Consider the following 19777-nt stretch of genomic DNA (forward strand, 5'->3'; position numbering starts at 1 on the left):
CGACTCGGGGGGCAGCGAGGCCTTGGACAAACCCATCGACAATGACGCCGAGGGCGTGTGGAGCCCGGACATCGAGCAGAGCTTCCAGGAAGCGCTAGCCATCTACCCGCCATGCGGCCGCCGCAAGATCATCTTGTCCGACGAAGGCAAGATGTATGGTAAGGAGGGAGAGAGAGAGGCCGCAGCACGGCGCCCCAGACAGCCTGCCCCCTGCCCCAAACGATGGTCTGAGTGGATTCCCTTCCCTCAGGTGTTCCCTGGCTGGTGCTGTTGGTTGCCTGGAGTTGTATTTAGGGAAATGGGCGTGAAGATTTTGACATTCATGAAGCAGAAAAAGTGATAGGTATCTTTTTCAGGGGACTATCCATAAAGTAGATCTCAGAGTTGAACGTGCCACTGAACTAATCTTTATATATAAATATATATGGCTTCATAGTGTGACAAAGCCTATCTTTTATGGTATCTCTTGATGCTGTCTTCACTGCTCCTGTTGAAGGTAAGAACAGGTAATGGCCTGCATGTCTGGTGCTACAGGACAGAAGCTCAGCTCCTGAACCCTTGAATGGCTCTGCTGCTGTGCAAACAACTATACTTTAACTACCTACACTTTTCAGATGTTAAGGGCAGAAGGTTCTGTGTACTCCTTTTCATTGTAGTTTGCCTTCTCATAGCTCTGGCACAAGTATCTTTCACCTGTGGGTTCTTCTCATCTAGCTAACTAGATACCCAGCCCTGAGTACACAGAGGCTCTGGCTTGAAGCTGCAGCAGAAGTCAATTTTATACATGGCAGACATGCTTTTGAATTGTTTTTTTTTTTTTTACCTTTTCCACAGTTAAAATTTCTTTTGGTTTTGTTAACCAAAAGCTGGTCTGACCTGGCTTCTCTTGCTGAGTATTGCAAGAAGCCACCTGGTACTTCTGTCACTAAAATGTAAAGCAAAAGTTGAATACCCAGTATTTGGTTTTAAAAGTCCCAAGGTGGACAGTTTCTCCAAACACTAGCAAGGATCTAATGAAAGACAGCCCTCTTTCTACCCAGTTGGTGCTTGCTTTTTTTTTTTTTCCCCTCCATACATTGGAATCTGCCTGTCTTCACAGGCCCCATCACGGGATGCTCCGTGCATGCCCCGGAGCTTCCTACGGGCACTTCACAAGTAATTCTGCAGGTTTCTGTCCACCCATGAGGCCATTGTTCCCTGAGCTAGGGAATGGATTGCTCTGACTGTGGGAGCGTGGGTGGGGTCTTGTTTACATGGCCTTATCTGCAGTGGATGGTTTTACTGGGTACACATCATTGTACCTGGAAGAGCAATAGGGGTTGGGTAAGGCTGATCACCCTCAGGCTAATCTGGGGCCAGTATTCCCAGGCAGACATCAATTCCTGCTCTGAGCTGGAGCAGACGCTTTTACGGTTGTGCTATGGAACCAACTGGGGAACTAATCTAGTTTAAAACTAGCATGGCCAGAAAGGGGAAAAGATGTGAACTTTAATTTGGATACTGCCCAGCATCTTGTGCCGGTATTTAGAGAAAGGATGGTGAGATTGGGAATGAGCAACCATGACTGAGGTTAAAGTAAGACTGCTCCTTCAGGGACTGATGCTTGCTTAAAATGTTATTCAGACTAAAATATTACCTGAGAATCCACCCCATGGTTATTAAGCATGAACTAGTCACATGCCTCTTGTTGCTCTATGTCTGCACTGCTTTTTCATGATGGGTGACTTTTAAAATTACTGGTGAAAAATTACAGTTGTGTTTTAAGAGTGCATTAATTTACTGAACATTTTGCATGGTCCCTGAAGTATTTCAGCTTTGGAGTGAATGTATCAGAGCAGAGAGTGAAAGACAAGAAAAGAAATGAGAGCAAAAGTGAAGCACATAGGGAAACAGAAACCTGTGACGCTTAGCTGGGCTTGGCTTAGATTGGTGTTAAGTGGAGCACACCTATTTGACTGGACTGGTGAACTGCAGAAGGTAAATAACCCTCTTGCAGGGTGAAAAGTTTAGGGTAGGCTCACAGGGAGAAGAAATGAAGAGCTTTTCTGCAAGCCCTCCCCCCACTACTCCAAGTGGGACAGTGTCCCTGCTTGCCTTCAGTGCACCTGTTCCTGGTGTGGATGGTTGGTTCAGTGTGCTCCTGACAGAACCCAGGCACTGATTTATGCCCTCCTTTGCTTACTCGTCTCCAGGATCCAGGCCAAGGAAGTGGGGCCCTGTCTGGGATCTATAGAAAGATATGACCGGGCAGGGAGAATAAATATAGTCCCTGATTTCATCTTCAGTGCTCACAAGCCAGCTTGTGGAACAGGGCAGGCTGGCTGTGGAGCTGGCCCTGCCTGGGAAGGGATGGTTATTTATCCACCCTGTGACTGACTTGCACAGAGCTCTCTGAACCAAGGGGTGAGGTGTTACAGAGAGCTGTATATGCCCCTTTCCCCTGACAAAACTGGGACCATTTCACTGTTTCTCACTGAGGAGTGGCTCGTGTCGTTATGGGCAAGATATTCCAGGTCTCAGAACTTCTTCTATGTGCAATTTATATGCTTCTCATCTTTTGTGAGGCAACCTGTTGTTAGTTCAAAGTTGGCAGCTTTTAGCTGAAGCGTACTGAGGCAATATGAAGAATTTGTGCTGTTTTGCTTAAATATATTTAAAATTGTACACAAAGTTGTATTTCAGCCTCTACACAGGCCTCATGCTCATGTTGCCGTACCTCTTCAAAGTTGGCTTGTTTACAGCTCTTTGGACAACACTGCTGATTGCAGAGTGAACAGGATTCAGTCTTCACTCCAAAGTCAGCCAAGCTCTTCTCTGTACGCTGATAATCTGTGTCCTGATTCCTTTGCTGCCTTTCCTTTTCTTTTTCTATGCTAGACATGTTCCATTTCTGCATGGAGGCAGCATCCTGACTGAGTAAGCCCATGGCACAGCCCTCTCTGGGTGCAAGCCCTCACTGGCCTTTCCAGCAGGCTTTGCTGACCACCTGCTTAAGGCACAAGCAGCTGTCTGGTGTGATATGGAATGTTGTCCTTTCTCCTAGTCGTTGTGTTGACATTAGAAGCATTGAGTCTGGGGCACTTTTTGCTCTGGTGACTTCTGGTACCACTAAGGTCTTGTAGAATAATTGTGTGAGTCCTGCCTGCTAGATCACCGTGGGGGTACAGCATTACAAATCTGTCATTTATGTTTTCCAACAATGTTTTTCCGTGGAAGAAATCATATCTGTGGCATTTGTTCTAAATAAACTGCCACAGAATTAGGTGGGGGTGTCTCCTGGCATCTTCAGTACTGATGTAGAGAAAGTAGAGTGAAAAAGCTTAGTACCTTTGTGAGATATTCATGGATATATTAAATAGACCAGGTCTCCCAACATTACTGAAAGCAGAGAAATAAGAAAGAGCAACTTGCAAAATTATACCTTTTTTGACATTATGAGAGAGACAATAAGATTTTGGAAAAAACCTGATATTATCTTAGCTGTCCAGTGCTCCCTTCCACTGCAGGAACACCTGGCTTGGAGCACTTTTTTGCAAGAGGGGCTCGAATTGGTGGCAGTTTGTTGGATGGCTGTTCTGAAGGAGTCAGTAGTTTGGCAGCTGCTTTTCAAACAGCTCAGCCATTTCTGTGCTGAGCAGGGAGAGGCAGACAGCTGGAGGCAGTCACCCATCTCTCAGGCTGGTGCCATCTGTTTGTGAACTGCTGATAGGAAATACTTAAAGAAAGATGTCCAAAGCTTAGAGGCTGAGTGATAGAAGCAGGACAGTCAAACATGTTACTATTTGGTTAAAACTTGGAGCAGGCAGTGGACCACAAAGTCTTGCTTTTACAACATGACTTAAGATGGGATGAAAGGTCAGTCTGATGCTAAAAGCTGCCAGGTCACAGATGGTCCCTCCCACCCCTATTCTGAAATGATTAGGTAAATTTGCAGGATAATGCCTTTATCTCAAAGGGATAAGTTATCATTTAATGTTCTCCCCACCTCAAAGAGTCACTAAAAGTAGAACTGAAAAGCAAAGGCACGAATCCAAAGAAGCATAAAACATACACTGCCTGTCCTGGCTCATAAACACTTCTTCAGGGGAGGGAGGAGCATGGTTGCTTTTTAAAATATGGAAATCTATATGGTGAAAGTCTTCAAATTCTTTCCTCTGTATTATAGTTTAGCATCTTATCTATGTTTCAGTCAAATCTATTGAAACATGCTGAGAATGTGCTCAGTTGACACTGAACTGAATGTTCCAGGTAATTCCAAAATTTCTATTTCAGCTGTGATATCCCTCAGAGAGATACTTCTGAAGCTCCTACCCCTTCCATTATTATGACCTAGTGAACTCCAGAACAGCCCTTTATCCCATGATTTTGGAAGAAAACAGGAATCTCGTATTTTAAACACTAGAAGACAGACAAAACTTGGATTAGTGGACAATTGGTCAGGATGCAGACTTTGCCCTCCCCTCTGGTGGTAGGTGTCATGTTTCTCGAGTTGCTTAAGAATGAGGTTTTGTTTCACTCAGTCATCTTTCTACTTTGCTTTTGTGTGGCTCTGGTTCTTTGTTGTCAACTAGAGGAAGCCAGACTTCTGGAGACATCAGCAGTGGGTTAAACTTCTGCTGGACTTTGTCATGCTTTTCCTTCCATCTCCTTTGTAAGCCAAGTTCATGGTTCTTTGTGTTAAGCTGTATGTCAATTTAACTGGTGTTTTCTCCATGCAAGCATAAAAAGAAATATTTTTGCATTAACTCCAAGCATTTCTTGAATATTGAGAAATTTGCCACTTCTGAAATACCAACCCACCAGGAATCTCCTTGCAGTTAATAGTACTGGCTGTGGCATCTTTCCTTAACATGCTTAGTACTGAACATAAATATAGTAGCAATCTTATTGTGTATTACATGTTATCAAAGTTATCGTGACTCCTTTGGTGGGGGCTTCATTCTGTTGGTTAATAAAGGGCACAATTTTTTTCTGTCCCTTTTGATTTTTTTAGCAGCTTTATAGCCCCATATTTATCTGTCAGGCTTAAAAACCAAGTGAGCTGTGTAGTACTACGTTTTCCCCATTGTATATGTCTGCAGCCACAGAGTTTTCATTGTGTTTAAGTGACTTCATTGGCAACATTGCCTTACCCCTATGGTTCTTCCTCTGACTTTCTAATTTTTAAATTTCAAATTTTTTGCAATTCTCTGAATTGATTTATAGTGGTATATTGTTAGAAAGGCACTTGGTTTGGATTTTTTGTAATTTTTTTTTTTATTGTAGATAACACATCCAGTTTAACTGATTTCTAACTTAGTAGGCCAGATTTATGTTTTGTAGGTGTATCCACTCACCTGCCTTTTTACTGAGAGACTGTTTATATTTCATTTTTCAGCCTTTTCCCTCATTGCATGTTATTGTCTTGCTCCTACTCTTCTTCTGGATAACTTTACACATTTCCATTGATTTTCTGAAAAGTTTAGTTTTAAAAAGCCTTAGTGTTCTTTTATATTTTAAAACCCATTTCCTTCTTTCACAATTGGGTTTAATACTATCAGTTGTTAATTTGCTCTTACTTACTCTTATTAATTACCCAAATTATTAATTATTTCTCTTACTCTTATTAATTAACTAATTATTGCTCTTAATCTTATTAATGAATGACACCTTCATTAATACTTTAAAAATTCAGATAGAATTCAAAATCTGGGAACAAAACCCAGACATGGAAAATGAAAGTTAATAGTGTCCATGACTTGGGTTTCTTCTCTCTTTAAAACCAGGGCATGTAAAGCTATCTTCTGGACAGGTTTCTGCAAACACGTTACCAGAAAGATCTCAAAAACATGGAGTGAGTTCTGAGAAGAGCAAGCATACCAGACTTAACATTGAGCTCTGGGGGGGTTGAAGGGACTGATTTAGGAGGAAAGATTAAAGTAGCTAAATATACATAGCTTGGCTAAGTGATGACTGAAAGGTGGAGGGTGGGGGGACACATAATAACAGTCTAAAAATATTTGAAGGGTGTTAACATTTAGGAGGGAGAGGGATTTTATGTGGAACATGTGAGCATGACTAGGATTAATGGGGGAGAAAGAGAGAATATAGGATGGATATCAGGAAAGGCTTCAGGACAACATGGTGCTCAGTGCTGAGGGATCTCTCCCCTCTGAAAGGCTACAGTGGAAGTGCTGCTGTTGTGGGCTTTTAAAATTGTATCAGACAAAACTATAAGGATTGTATTTGTAGAACTAGTCCCAGAGAATGGTGTGTGTGCATGTGCGCATGTGTATCTGTGAATGAGAGGAGGATTCCAGATGGGAAGTGCTGTGGTTTTACTCAGGAAACAGGAGTGGGCATTAGGTGGCTTTACTCTGTAAATGACTGCATTTTTTTGTGAATTGTTAGTATTGTGATTCATGCTACCTGTGGTTTTGTGACATGAGCATGTTTATTTAAGTGATTGACACAGGAGCCCTTCCTTAGGTCTGAAACAAAAAGAGCAGACTTCTAGGTAAATTCCAGGAGTGCTTTCTCAGAGTTTGTCTTCTGTCAATTAGCCAAACATTGAGTAGAGAAGGATGACAGCATTTCTCAAGAAAGGGTGTGCATATACATAGAGGGAGATGATAATGTCAATATGCAGATTGTGTGAACACCTGGCCTAGGAAAAAAGGAGCTCACCGTACTTCTTCAGTGCAAGTATGAAAAACCTATCAGGAGAACTTTCTTTTAAAGTCTCTTTCAGAGGCATTCCTTAAGCATTCTTTAAGCAAAACCAGCGTGAGACAACATTACCTTTCCATTTTCTAGTACCCGAAGTGAAGGGAAGCTGCTTGTTCAGAAAAAGCCAGTTTTACAGCCAAAAGAACAAGCAGCATTCTCATTCATGTAGGATCCAGATAATGAGCACAGGAGAACTAGGGCTGTCTATTGGTCTAAACAGTTGCTCATTAGCTAATCCATAACAAGCCCTGTATTGTCTGTGCGTGGTGTGTGGTGAAGATCTGGGCAGCAAAACTGGGAAGGCTGTGTGCAGTTTGTGCCCAGACAGATGGTCTTGTAAATCTGTTGGTCACTGGCAGAGCTGACTGAAACCTCTGGGGCCTGGGTACACCTGCTGCTGAAGGGTGCATAGCCAGCAGCTGTTGCTCATTGCTGTCACCTTGAACTTGTGACCTGTCTCCTGGGTACTCCTTCACTTTCTCAGTCTCACTCCATGCACACAAACAGCCAGAGTCTTGCTCTGTCTCTGGCTTCTTGAACAGGAAATGACACTTTTCGTGTAAAATGCCTTTGGAATCACTCCTCTTTCCTCTTGGGTTTGATTTGTACCATAGTTGCAAATGCTTTCCCAGGAGTCTGTGGGCAGGAGTGCAAGGAGTGTAACCAATGCTTGCTGGGGTAACCCAATAGCAGTGCCCAAGCTGCTGACTGCAAGTGCTGCAGACTCAGGCAGGTTTCAAAGCATGGCAGCGTTGCAGGGAAACACACAGCACGTGTGGCAATCATCAGTTCAGTGTTGCTTTCAACCCTGACTGGGGGTTAGGAGTGCTCCTGCATATAAACACGGCATCATCGGCTTTGTTTGTAGAATGATAGAAAATGGTGCTGGGAAAGACCTTCAAAAATCATTTCATCTACTCCTGGGCCCAGAGGCAAAGCCAGCTGTACTTGTGATGCTCATTTTTAGTCTGATTCTTTATAGCTAAAGTTGTGGGAAAGTGATTTGAGAAATCTAGATATAGAAGTTTTCATACAGAAGGTAGCTGAAGCACGTAGATTTGTGCAAATTCCCTTCTGGATCCATGTGCATTTTTAGGTATCTCTGCAGCTTAAATAGTTTTGTTGTCCGCATGTTCCTGCTCTCCTGCCTGAATCATGGTTGCCCAGTTATCTATCAGATTTACATTGTAAACTCAGTCAGGGAACAGGTACTTAAAGAATCTAGAACAGAATTGTGCTGGTATTACAAGAAAGAGAGCAGGGTAGGAAGGAACAGGGAATATCACAAGCCATTGTAAGGAGTTTTCATGATCTTGGCCGAATTCACCTATTACCCAGACCAGTCCCTGGGTGACTATGCAATTATTTAATCCGTGGTTCTGCTAGGTTTTCTGTTCACATTCTCTTTTCACCTGTTACAGAGTGTGACATCTTTAACAACTATTCTTGAAAATGTTGGGATGGTGTAGAACTGTTGTGTTGAGACCAAGAGTAGATTTCCTTCACAAATGGTGAGATGACCTTACAGTTCACAGCAGAAGAGGGAGTTTCCACTCTTGTTTCCTTACTCCCTTGCTCTGCTTCCAGTTTTGTGCTCCTGTTCTTTAGGCAAACTTCAGTTGTGGATGCATGTTAGATTGCTAAACTGATAGCAAACTAGGTTGGCAAAATGAGCTGGACAGATTTCTGCCAGATTAGAGTTGAACTCACCCATGGAACAGTCTGGTGGGAGGGAGGGAAGGGGAAAGGCAACCACATTTTTCAGGAGAGTCCAAGCATTTGTTTATGCTGATTCTATAGCTTAATGGCTTAAAGTGATCACAAGCAATGGATGCACTGTTAATCATGATGCTATGAACTGAAGTTGAGTCATGGCAGCCATTCCACTTAAAAAATCAATATTCATTTATTCATATAATGCAAGAACAACAATCTCTGTGTTCTTCTGCTTTCCTTGAGCCTGCTGTGTAATTCTCAGTCGTTTGGCTGGGACTGGATCTTGGTGTAAGTCTTAGGTGCCAAGTGAAGCAGTCATGACTCCTCACAGGACTGAGCCAGACCAGGGCAGCTGCCCTGAGAACTGCATGGTCTGTGCTGGTCGTGCAGCCAGTGACTGCACAGATCTCAGACTCCTTTTAGCTCTAATTTCTGTTGGAGCTGATGCTTTGAGTGCTTGATCAGCACTCATCTGGGCTTGACCAGGCATGACCAGCCTGTCATCTGGGAACATGCACAAGATTAGCGCTTGAGGCACAAATCTGCCAGAAACTCTGTACTCTTGGTGTTGGCAGGAGCAGCTGACCACAAAATCAGTAGAAAGGCTTAAGTTTTTGCTATCCGTTAAAACAACATCACTGATAATTGCTTTCAGATGCCCCACAGTTATTAGAAGATACCAAAATGAGCCGACGTTTATTGATCTAAGGAAGAATTGGACTGATGGTAACTGGAAAATGCTGTTAGAGTTAAACATGGGTTTCAGTGCTACCCTCAACAGTCAAGTTTCTCTGAACCCAGGCCTTGGTGAGTAAGTATCTTAGTGCCTCAATAAGGTCATTCCCAGGTGTCCCAAGAGACTGAGATCTGTTGGTTTGACATGCCTTTCCATGTAGGATTGTTATTGGCTCTTTCAGGTGTCACCTGATACACTCCCTGGCATATGAAGGACTCCTGTTACTATATGCAGCTACTTTGGTATAATTGTGGGATTTCCCAGCCAAACTGAATCTAACCACTTTCTGTAGGATTCTTATCAGTCTTAACCCTGGGAAGTACCAGAACAAGTCCCAGCTCTGCTCCTTTTGCTGCCCTTAACGTGTATATGGAAGAGTACTTATTGGATGGATTAACTTACATTTCTGTGGCCTGAGGCGATAATGTGGGAAAACACAGCTGATGAGACCCTTCAATTTATGCACCGAAAAGCACTCTTAAAGACTGAGGTGTGGTGAAGAGCTGCATTGCCTGGAGCTTCCCATTAGGATGGTGGGGAGGGACTTCTGCCTGTGGACATTGTTGTACCTTAGAAAATGCTCACCTTGACAAGGAATAACTCCACATGCCCTTGGGGCAATAATTAGAAGGCAGTTTAACGCTGTTTAGCCTTTAGACAAATGATGCAAGCACAGGAAGTGCCTGGCCCATTTTCTTACCAGCCTGTTTGTGTGTGAGGGTTAGGTGGAGTACAGTTCTAGGCTATGGTTTCTCTGGTGGCAAAACTGGTTTAAGAAGTTCTGCACCGATTCTTCCTCTGTTCTCTTTGCTGTGCCACTGCCGTGGTTAATGTGACCCCAAAATGAACTAGTTCACTAATCCATTTAAAAATAGCCTGATTGGGGGGGGGGGGGAACAAAACAAAACCAACAAAATATATACGAGGATGGGGAGTTTTATTGTTTTTCATTATTGATAATTAGAGTGGTGCATGTCAGTCTTTCCTCCCCTCTCGCCCCTCCCCTTTTCCCGTCAATTTAGTTGGTACAGCTGCACACAGGAGTTGATGGAATATTGCAGGAGGAGGAATGGTGAGCTAAGGAGAGGGAAACCTCTTCACTTTGTTCTAACTACACCCATGCTGACTGACTTTTCATTTATCTCCAGTACTTGTTGGAACCAGTAAGAGGCTTCCCCAAAACTGCAGGGTCTGTAATTATTATCCCCCAGCCATATACCTTATGTGAAGCATGTTAAACTGACCATCAAGAAACAGCAGTTTCTAGATGCTGGTAGCACTGTTTGTGTTTCTGGTTGTGAATTTAGGCTGTGCAGTGGCAAAGGAGAGGGGCAAACACCTTTCCAGCAGAAGGCCTTTTACACAAGAGAGGGTTTCAGTGTTTAGACCAGTTAGTAAATGAGACAACTGAGTTTTATGACCTCAGAGAGATGAATCACCCGACTGCCATGTGAGGGGCTTGACTGGTACATTCTGCCCAGCAAATAATTTGAATTTGTCATTTCAGAAGAGGAGGGAGCTCAGAACTTGCACAGTCAAATGATGAAAATGGTATTTTGGGGAAGAGCTGACTGTGATGGTGTTATTCACTTTAATGGTATTTTTTCAGGCTTTAGCTGTTTTGATGTTTTTCAGAAATACTGGCCTATTCTTCTTTGATTCTTTATCTCAAAATCCCCCTTTTTTAGGGAGTGCAGATAATCTTTGTGTGGAAGGTTCATCCTAAGCAAATTCAAGCAGTAAATAAATGATCAGACTGAGGAATTTTTCTTCTCCCAGCTAAATATAAAACACATTGTTGTGTGTAACTCTGCTATGGAAACTCAAACCTGACTATTGACCACTGAAGTTCTGTTCTGGTGGGGTCAAAGATGTTTCCATAGGATGGGTCAGTGCCATAAAATGCAATATGGTTTTCATGGTCATGGGAAATGATCATTGTGTGATGATCATAGTGGTGTATTAAGTTCCAGTATTGCTGCCTGAGTAGAGGAACCAAACGAAATCTTCTCACCAAGGCTCTGGTGAAAAAACATGGTTTGTGATGGAAAGGAAGTTTTAATAAGGGTAGCATTAAAACTTTATTATATTAGTAAAAGTTGGGTGTCTGTGCATCTTGATAACCATCAAAAAGACAAAAATGTGTTTTCTGACACATGTAGCTCTATTCCTGGAACAGCTGATGTCCAGGAGGAGCTGGGAGGAGGAAGCAGTGGAATGAGAGATGGGAAGTAAGGCTGTGCAGGGAGCTATGGATGGGGCAGACCTGTATGGCAGTTAGTGCTGTATGGTCATGCAACCACACTGCTTTTGTCTGAAAAGCGTCTGTCTGGTTAGACCTGCTTGGCAGTCAGTTTTGCTTTGTATGCACAGAGAAACACTGACATTTGGTGAACAGATGAGGTGTCCTTACCTTCCCTCTTTTGTCTAGATTTATTTGTCTGATGCACACAGTTCATTATGTTTATGCTGATTGTAACCAACAGTTAATTAAATAAGTTCAAGGTGATAGTCATGTCCCAGGAGATATCAGTAAGTGACACAAAGAGATTGAAATGAGAGTTGAGATGGCTTTCTTGACCTTGTTTTGATAAACCTTTCACTGGATACAGCTGGATAGTTGCTTCTCTTCTAGAACTACTCATAGATAGTTGTGTTTGCTTTGGGTGCAGAACGATACTGAATCTGCCAAGAAACATGCCATTTCCATGAAACATGACACTTCCATGCCATTTCCCACTGGAAGGATTTTGATCACTGAATTCTTTGATCTCCCTTGCTTTGGCAACAGGTGTGTGAGGAAGTGGAAGTCTTAAAGAGATACTGCTTATAAGAGGCAGAAAAATTAATATACCTTTACTAACAGAAAGTCAGCATGAAGCTTTGAGGTAGGACTGGTAAATGCTTTCTATGGTGATGGGAATTCCCTTTGATTCTCCCTCTTCCTTAGAGAAAGACACTTCTCTGCAGTTATAGTCAAAGGTGCACAGGTGTAGAATGGAGAATCCAAAAGCCTCCTTATTCACTTTTCTTAGCAATTCCTTCCTGCATAACTATTCAGTGCAAAATTTTGCAATTTAGTGTAAGACTGAATGGGAGGCAAATTGCTGCCCTTGGAAATGTATCTGTTAAGAATGAGAGGTAAAGAACATAAGGCAGTATCTCTTGACTGCTTTTTTTTTTTTTTGGTGCCATGCTTCCCAGGGGAAGGCTCTGTGGAGGATAGAGGTGCTGTGCCACGGTCGGAATGTTGGCCGGAGCTCCGTGAAACCCAATGCGCGGTTTCGACAGAGGAGTCACAACTGTTGGCAGGTTCTGGTGACCATGGCAGACCTCAGCGGGAGTTATTCTAAGAACACAACATATGATCAGATTACTGAGGGACACTTTACATGGCTCTAAAAAATGAACCATCTGACAGTTTATGACAGCTCTGCCCGTTCCAGCCAAGTGAGGAGTGCTGGTCTTTGCTGACCCTGCAGCCGGGGTTGTGAAACAAAGAAGGTGCCTTCCAGAGCCTGGGAGCCTACAGGCTTCCAGCCACATAACACCTGCTTACATCTAACTGCTGATAAGAAACACAAAAGACATTTAGGACTTGCTTCTCTTGTAGTTTTGATTCATGGTAATGTAATACTGCCTTGCTGCAGATTACTGGGCTTGGCAATTTACATAGTTCTATATTTAGTAATCCCTGTGATGAATGTCTTTGTAGAGTGATCTGTTTGTTTGTTGGTGGTTTTTTGTTTGGGCTTCCCCCTCCCCCTTTTTTTTTCTTATTTGTGCTACCAGTATCTTTATTACCTTAATACAATCTGCCACTTTTCTGTTTTAACCTGTGAGGACATACTTCTGGAATATGAAGACTGTATGAGAGAAAGTAGCAAGTGGGAAGTGAACTCTAAAACTGGAAATTTTGAGGATCCACAGTTAAATGCTCTCTGTGTAGTTTCTTTCTAGAGAATTTCTGTACTAGTATCTAATATCTGCAATTTGTACAACAATTTCCCTTCCCACTAGTCTCTTTTGGTGAAGTACATGGCCTGAGAGAACTTTGCCATTTTTGCTGCTACTGTTGTCAAAGACAAACACTTAAATACACACTTACGGAAATACCTCCCAATTTCCCAGGCCTGACTACAGTTTATTGTCTCTCCTCCCTGCTTCCCACTCTTTCCCTCCTTTTGTTCTCTCTAACACTCAGTCCCTCTTAATTCCTTTGATGAGGTGCTGGGTGACGCAGGAGATTGGCATTACTGTGTAAAGGTCTCTTTCTGCCAGTTCCTGCTTTTTTTTGTTTTGTTTTGTTTCCCCTCTGGTGCTCCTTGTTTCTGGCTGTTTCTCATCTCTGCATGGGTTTTCAGTGAGCTGCAGTACTTTCAGGGTTGTCTCTGCTCTGGCATGGGTGATGCAGTTGCCTAAAAGTGTTTTCCTGTCATGAAGCAACTTTTACCAGGACGACTTTTCCAGCCACATCCCCAGGAGTGTTTCCTAACACGTCTCCTTTTCTCAATATTAATCTTTTTACATACCTTGTATTTCTCCTGTGCATTCTCATGTCTCTTTTTGTGGTTCCTCTTGTGTCTCCTCATGTGTCTCCTCTCCCTATTGGCTCTTGCCCTTTCCAAAACACATTCAAGCAAAGGTAGCTTATGCTTCTCTGCTTGAGGATTTGGTGGATTGATTGTTATTTTCATCCAGTTTGGTGGTGGCTGGAATTGACTGTGACTGGCACAGAGCTGTTCAAGGCATCCTCTCACACCGATTACCCCTGCAGCCCCTTACTGCTGCAGCAGAATAATGTTCTGTCTGACTGTTCAGCCTCCATAATTTCTTTACATGACACACTATACATAAGAATTTGCTCCATAAAATTTATTGTATCTGTTGAGAATCCATTGAAATTAGTTCTGCAAGGATGACCCATAATTGAGCCAGTGCCGGAGAGTTCCCATGTGTTCAAATTTTCAGTATAGCCTGATATGTACCCTTTAGAAGTTTGCCTGAAATTCTCCACATCCACTTCTTCTCAAGGCTAGTTTTTCCTCTCTTTTCCATTAACTCATTGGCCTTGCCTCTCAAAGGGTCCTCTTGTTGAAACAAAAATTCCCTTCTTCTTTTATAGATAATTGGGTTTGAGCGCCTTGTTTTGTTCAGCACATTTCCCATTTCTATGTGTGTCAAACAGTCCTTCTGAAATTTCTTACATGTTGGCATCTGTCTGAGAGGAATCACTTCAGTTGTTTCTTACCTTTCAGCTTGGATCCATGTCTAAACAGATGGAAGCTTTGAGAAGCAATAAATGTTATTGTTGGCACTAGAGGAAGGTGGTGTGGATGTGTGTTGCTGTAATTGGTCTTGGCTTTGTGAAAATGGTTTATATGGGTTGGAAGAGTAGCCAGGTGGAAGGTGGCAGAACAGCATCTGCTCCCCCTAAACTCTCCTGGGCTGTCACTGTGCTCAAGCAGAAACTGTGGGAACTGAAGAGGTCGGTGCTTACATGGCAGGGCATTGTGTTTCTGGCACAGACACAGTTCCTAATTTGTGTTTATAGGAGCTGGAGCGGATTTCTCAGCTACAGACCTGTTTCTTGTCCCAGGCGAATAATGGGAGCTGCTAGGATGACACCATTAGGGAAAGATTAAGATCTGTATATGTGAAATGCTTTCCCATTCCTATATGTGCATTGGTTGTGTTTCATGAACCTGGCCTAAGTGCAGTCATGGACATTTGCATTATTCTGTTTCAGAAACAGATGAAATTAAGGGCTTTGCCAGTCCTTCCCTAAAGGCTTCAGTGGTCAATTTCAGCAGTCTTTCCTTGCGTACACTTTATTTCAGGGTTGAGAGAAATAAGAGTTTAAAATAGAAAAAAGTTACTGCTTTTCCATCAAATATTTAACTACTGGAATAGTTAATACTGATAGTTTAATGCTGATTTCACTGCTTGCTTTTTCATGTCTGTGATGTCCTAATATACAAGTTCTTTTCCCACAAACTTTCGACGGACAATACTGGGATTTTATAATTTTGTTATAAAAAAACTTCACAAGAGCTGTGGCTTTGTTTCCTGGTTCATTCCTGCTTCATTCTGCGAACACTTGCAGCCATATCAAGATGTCTCACAGCCTTGCAGCTCCTACTCCCAAGTTTTTATTGTAGTACTGTCTTGATACTACTGTGGTCACCACAAATGGTTCATTTTGCAGAGCCTGCTCTTTCTCTGTTGTGTTTTCTGCTTTGAACCAGCCTTGAGTTCAGACGTGTAACATCTGCCTTTCTGTTTCTGCTCTTAATTCCTTCACCTCCAGAAAGCCAATAAAATCTGTGTGACTGCTTAGATGTGATACATTGGGAGCCAGTGTAATAAAGCTGGATAGTCTGCCTGCAGGAGCCTGAAAGCACTTGTAATTCACTGTATCATATCACACTGATAAATTCTGTGTAGCTGTTTCCATGTGCTTCCCCATTGTTGTTTATTTTCTTGGACTCAGTTACACAGAGGGACAGGCTCCTTTTGGTTGGAAGGGATCTTCAGACTGCCTAGTCTGGCCCTGCTGCTCAAGCAGTGTCCAGTAGGTTGTTACTATCCTCCAGGGAAGGAGACTACAGCCTCTCTGGGTAGCCTGTGCCAATGTTTAGCCACTCTTAGAGTTAAAAAAAGGTTGGGTTTTTCCTTTTTTTTTTTTTTTTTTTAAATTGTTTTTAGACAGAATTTCATATCTGTTAATTTGTGTCAGTTGTTCTTTGTTCTATCACTGGGCACTATTGAGAGGAGGGTGGCTCCCTTTTTCCCTTCATTGCCTCCCATCAGATATTTATTTTATTATTATTGATTAAAAACTGCCCCTGAGTCCTCTCCAGGCTGAACAGACCCATTTCTCTCAGCCTCTCTTCATAGGACAGATGCTCCAGTCTCTTAATAACTTTTGCTGACTTCTTGCTGGACTTGCTGCAGTGTGTTCACACCTTTCTCATGCTGAGGAGACCTGAACTGGACTCGGTACTCCACATGTTGCCACAGCTGTGCTGAGTGGAGCTGAAGGATCACTTTCCTTGACCTGTTGGCAAGTGGGATTTGCCATAAAGGGTGCATTTCTGCCTCACTGTCAGCTCATTGTCAACTGGGACCCCATCCATTTGTTCAGCCAGTTTTCACCAAGCTCCTTCTCCTACTATCTAGCCCAAACGTTATCAGTTTGCCTATGGGGATGTTATAGGAGACTGCTCCTAAAACTCAGACTTCTACCTTGTGCACTAATAAGTCCCTTTCTAAGAAAAAAATGTGTGACAGAATCATCCTGCTGCTGATCTCTGTAGATACACAATGGAATTATCTATCTTTTTTGCTGGGGTCACTGCTGTCTAAACTTGGGTTTGCATTATTTCTCTGTTCCAGGCCGAAATGAGTTGATTGCCCGCTATATTAAGCTGAGAACAGGGAAAACACGCACAAGGAAACAGGTAAGTGTACAGTTTTCCCTGGAAGGATTAGCTTCTTTGGACTTCTAGAGATAATGAGGGCTAATGAGAACAAATTTCTTGCTGTTTGCTTGTTGGTAGTTCCTGACTTTGCTGGAAGGAGGTTGTGCTGAGCTGGTTAGTAAGAATGGCAGGAAGAGTCAGCTCAGGCATTTTACAGGAGGTTTATAATGCTCATGTCTGCCAATCATATTGTGACCCACAAATTTTTCTGCTGTTAAATAGTGTGATTTTATTTGCTTGGTCTACTAATGAGTGTTTTAGGGAGCTCCAGTGGTTCTCTGCATGAAGATTTCTTGTTTAGCCTAAGCAGGCAAGTCAGTAATGATGATTTTGAAAATACCTAGCGCACAAGATGGAAAAGGAATCTTTGTAATTTGGGCATGAATATCCAGGCTATGCTGGACAAAGTGCTGAGCAGCCTAAACCTGCCTTAGATGGCTCATCTTTGCAGGCCCTCCACCCTATTTCATGGCACTAGTTATGTTCAGAAAAGCAGCTTATTGTTACCCCCAAGCCCTCCTACCCCCAGCCCTAAATAACTGCCTAATTCCACAAGAGGCTACCAAGTATTCCTCTGGAATGAACATGGAATTTTGTCTTTCAATGCAGGTATCTAGTCACATCCAGGTGCTGGCAAGGCGGAAAGCTAGAGAGATCCAAGCCAAGCTCAAGGTATGATGAATATCCCTTAGCATATCACACAAGCCCCCCCAGGTTAGCTATTCCCTCTTTGAATAGCCTTAAAAAAGCCTGAGAGATTAATCACTGAACTGTAGTAAGCTGGAGAGGAAAAGGTTCTTCCCAGGAAATGTTGTGCAAACATTCATTATTGTTGAAGCTCTGTGACGTCTGGAGCAATTCTATTTAAAGAATAAAGAAACAATAACTTTAAATTTCATGTGTCTTATTTCTACCTCCGGTTTATGCTGTTGTCATTCAAATTGGAAAGACCCTTAGACTTAGGAGTGTGCAGAGAGTGTTTACCTGAGCAGGAATTGTTTATAGTTACAAATTCTGACCAGTAAGCAGTCGCTGGTGTTGTGGTGGCCTTGGGAAAAGGTGGCCTCAGAGTTATCACAGCACCAGCTCCATCTCTACTAGAAGTGGTGATGTGGAGTTGTCCACTGAGAGGAAGCAATAAAGCCAGCTGGCATCTTCTCAGGTAAAATGGTGCCAGCTGAATAGACTTTGCTCCTTGATTAATTCAGACCTGATGTGAAGAGGCCGGAGCTAACAAGAAAGAGAAAATGGTTGAATACGTGTTTGAGAAAAGCTGTGTTTTCCTTTCCATAGGAAAAGCTCCAAGATCACCCTAATGAACCTCTTGACATTTATTTCCACTCGGATTTGATGTGGGGAAATGGTTTATGTGCTTAGACTGAATTGCCAGAAATGTTGAGAAGGTCAAGTTTGTATGTGACAATTGCAGAAGAGGGTGTCTGTCCCCTGTTAAAATGTGAGCTATCCAGAAAGGGCTTGCTGAGCAGGATGTGAGGTCTGAGCCTTGTTATGTTTCACTGAGACAGCCAGAGAAGGAAGGTGAATGCTGACCTTTCTGTTTGGTATGGCCCTAAGTAATCTGGAAGGAAGAGAGTTTGCTTTCCTGGTTTTCCATGCTCCAGGTGACAATAACCGTGACAGCCCAGCCCTGACTGCTGAGGGATGGCTGTTAGCATGTGCTTCCTCTTGGCTGCCTGGGCAGCTCCTCGCTGGGCACCAGGGCAAATGGACTGTCCTGTGTGTGAGCTGCTGGCACTCAGTGCCCAGTGCTGACGTGCATGCAGCTCTATTGCAAGCAGTGATTGTCTCTAAGCCAGGACAGCAGCCCCCCACATCCCAGCCCCATTTTAGAAAGCTGTGCCGTGTCTTTTATTAGCCTGTTGTGTTACCAGCTGCTCTGATAAAGAGAAGGAGGCACAAATTACAACTATCTAATTCAGTGCACCCAGGTAGGGCTGCCTCAGCTTGAAACCTGTGGTGCTGTTAAGTGGTCATTTCAGGTGGAGGCCTGCTGGAGAGGCAAGTTAGAGCGAGCAGGAAACAACAACTGCCCAGGGTGTTAAAAGCCTCACCGCTGCTTACATCTGTAACCTTGATTCTGTTCCTTGTGTGTCACAGCTCTGGGGCTGGGCATGATTGAAAAGCCAGTCAGCCGAGCCTGTTTCCACTTAGCTCACAGGAGCTGGCCGGTTTTGTTCTCAGGGAGCGAAGGTGTCTCGGGGAGCTCCACGGAGCCATTGGCTGCTGTCCCTTTACCCACCCAGGCCATGCTGTGAGCTCTGCCCAGCTGCCTGCAGAGAACCCTTCCCCAGGACCAGGCTGTTCCTTTCTGCCTGCAGTGGCAGGTCGGGAGCGCTGATTCAACTCATTTACTTCTTTGCTTTTGCTGGCCATTTCCATAGAGCAAGGAAATGAAATCACAGAAACTGCTGCCCTTGCTCCAAGGTCCTGCTGACAGCTGTGTGCTCTCCTATCACTGCTCATTTTCCATAGCAAGTGCACGTTTTTGTGTTTATATCCTAGTGATCAGAGCAGCTACATGATGACTTTTCAGAGTAGTGACTGCAATAATTACACCTTCACACAAACTGGAGTGTTTTTTAAATGTCCACTGTGTCTGTAAAAGATACAGTGGGGAAATAGGATAAAACTTGAAGAAAACTCTGTTCCCAAAAGTCAGTAGTTTTTTCCATGCCTTGGGTGGCTAATAGATATCATCTGCACTAAGGAAAAAAGTGGGAAATCATGGTGATATGATGTCATCATTATGTGTTTTAAAAATAATAAAAGAAAATACAAACATTGCAAATGTTTGGTCAAAGTTTTTATTGCTCCTTTTTTTCCATTTTTTTTCCTTTTCTTTTTATACTGGGAAACACTTGAAATGAGTATAGAACTGAAACAGAGAGATGTCTTTTCTAAAACCATGCTCTTTCCAGCAGTTTGTCAAGCATTTAAACAAAACAAAAACACAGCAAAGGTTAATAGGTAAAGTACTCTCCTTCCCTAATTATTTTACATTTTGTTTTAACTTTTAATACCTCCACAAGTAAATGCATCTTTCCCATAAACTGAGGTAGACAAATGCAATTTTTCCAGTGTGAAAATAAGGGAAGGAAATAAAATCCTTTTA

The 19777-nt window shown here is 42.9% G+C and overlaps 1 protein-coding gene across 1 annotated transcript in view; it reads left to right on the top strand.

Annotated features, from left to right (window-relative positions):
- The first annotated feature begins 26 nt into the window (after positions 1–26).
- Positions 27–19777, top strand: part of TEAD4 (TEA domain transcription factor 4) — a 36897-nt gene continuing 17146 nt past the window's right edge. The window contains exons 1-3 of the mRNA XM_084226964.1: positions 27–158; positions 16559–16623; positions 17254–17316. Of these exons, the coding sequence (XP_084083090.1) occupies positions 152–158; positions 16559–16623; positions 17254–17316 (135 nt within the window). The 5' untranslated portion in view covers positions 27–151. The remainder of the gene's footprint in view (positions 159–16558; positions 16624–17253; positions 17317–19777) is intronic.

This window comes from Fringilla coelebs (assembly GCF_963513975.1).
Source record: "Fringilla coelebs genome assembly, chromosome: 2".
In the NCBI taxonomy this organism is placed as follows: Eukaryota; Metazoa; Chordata; class Aves; order Passeriformes; family Fringillidae; genus Fringilla; species Fringilla coelebs.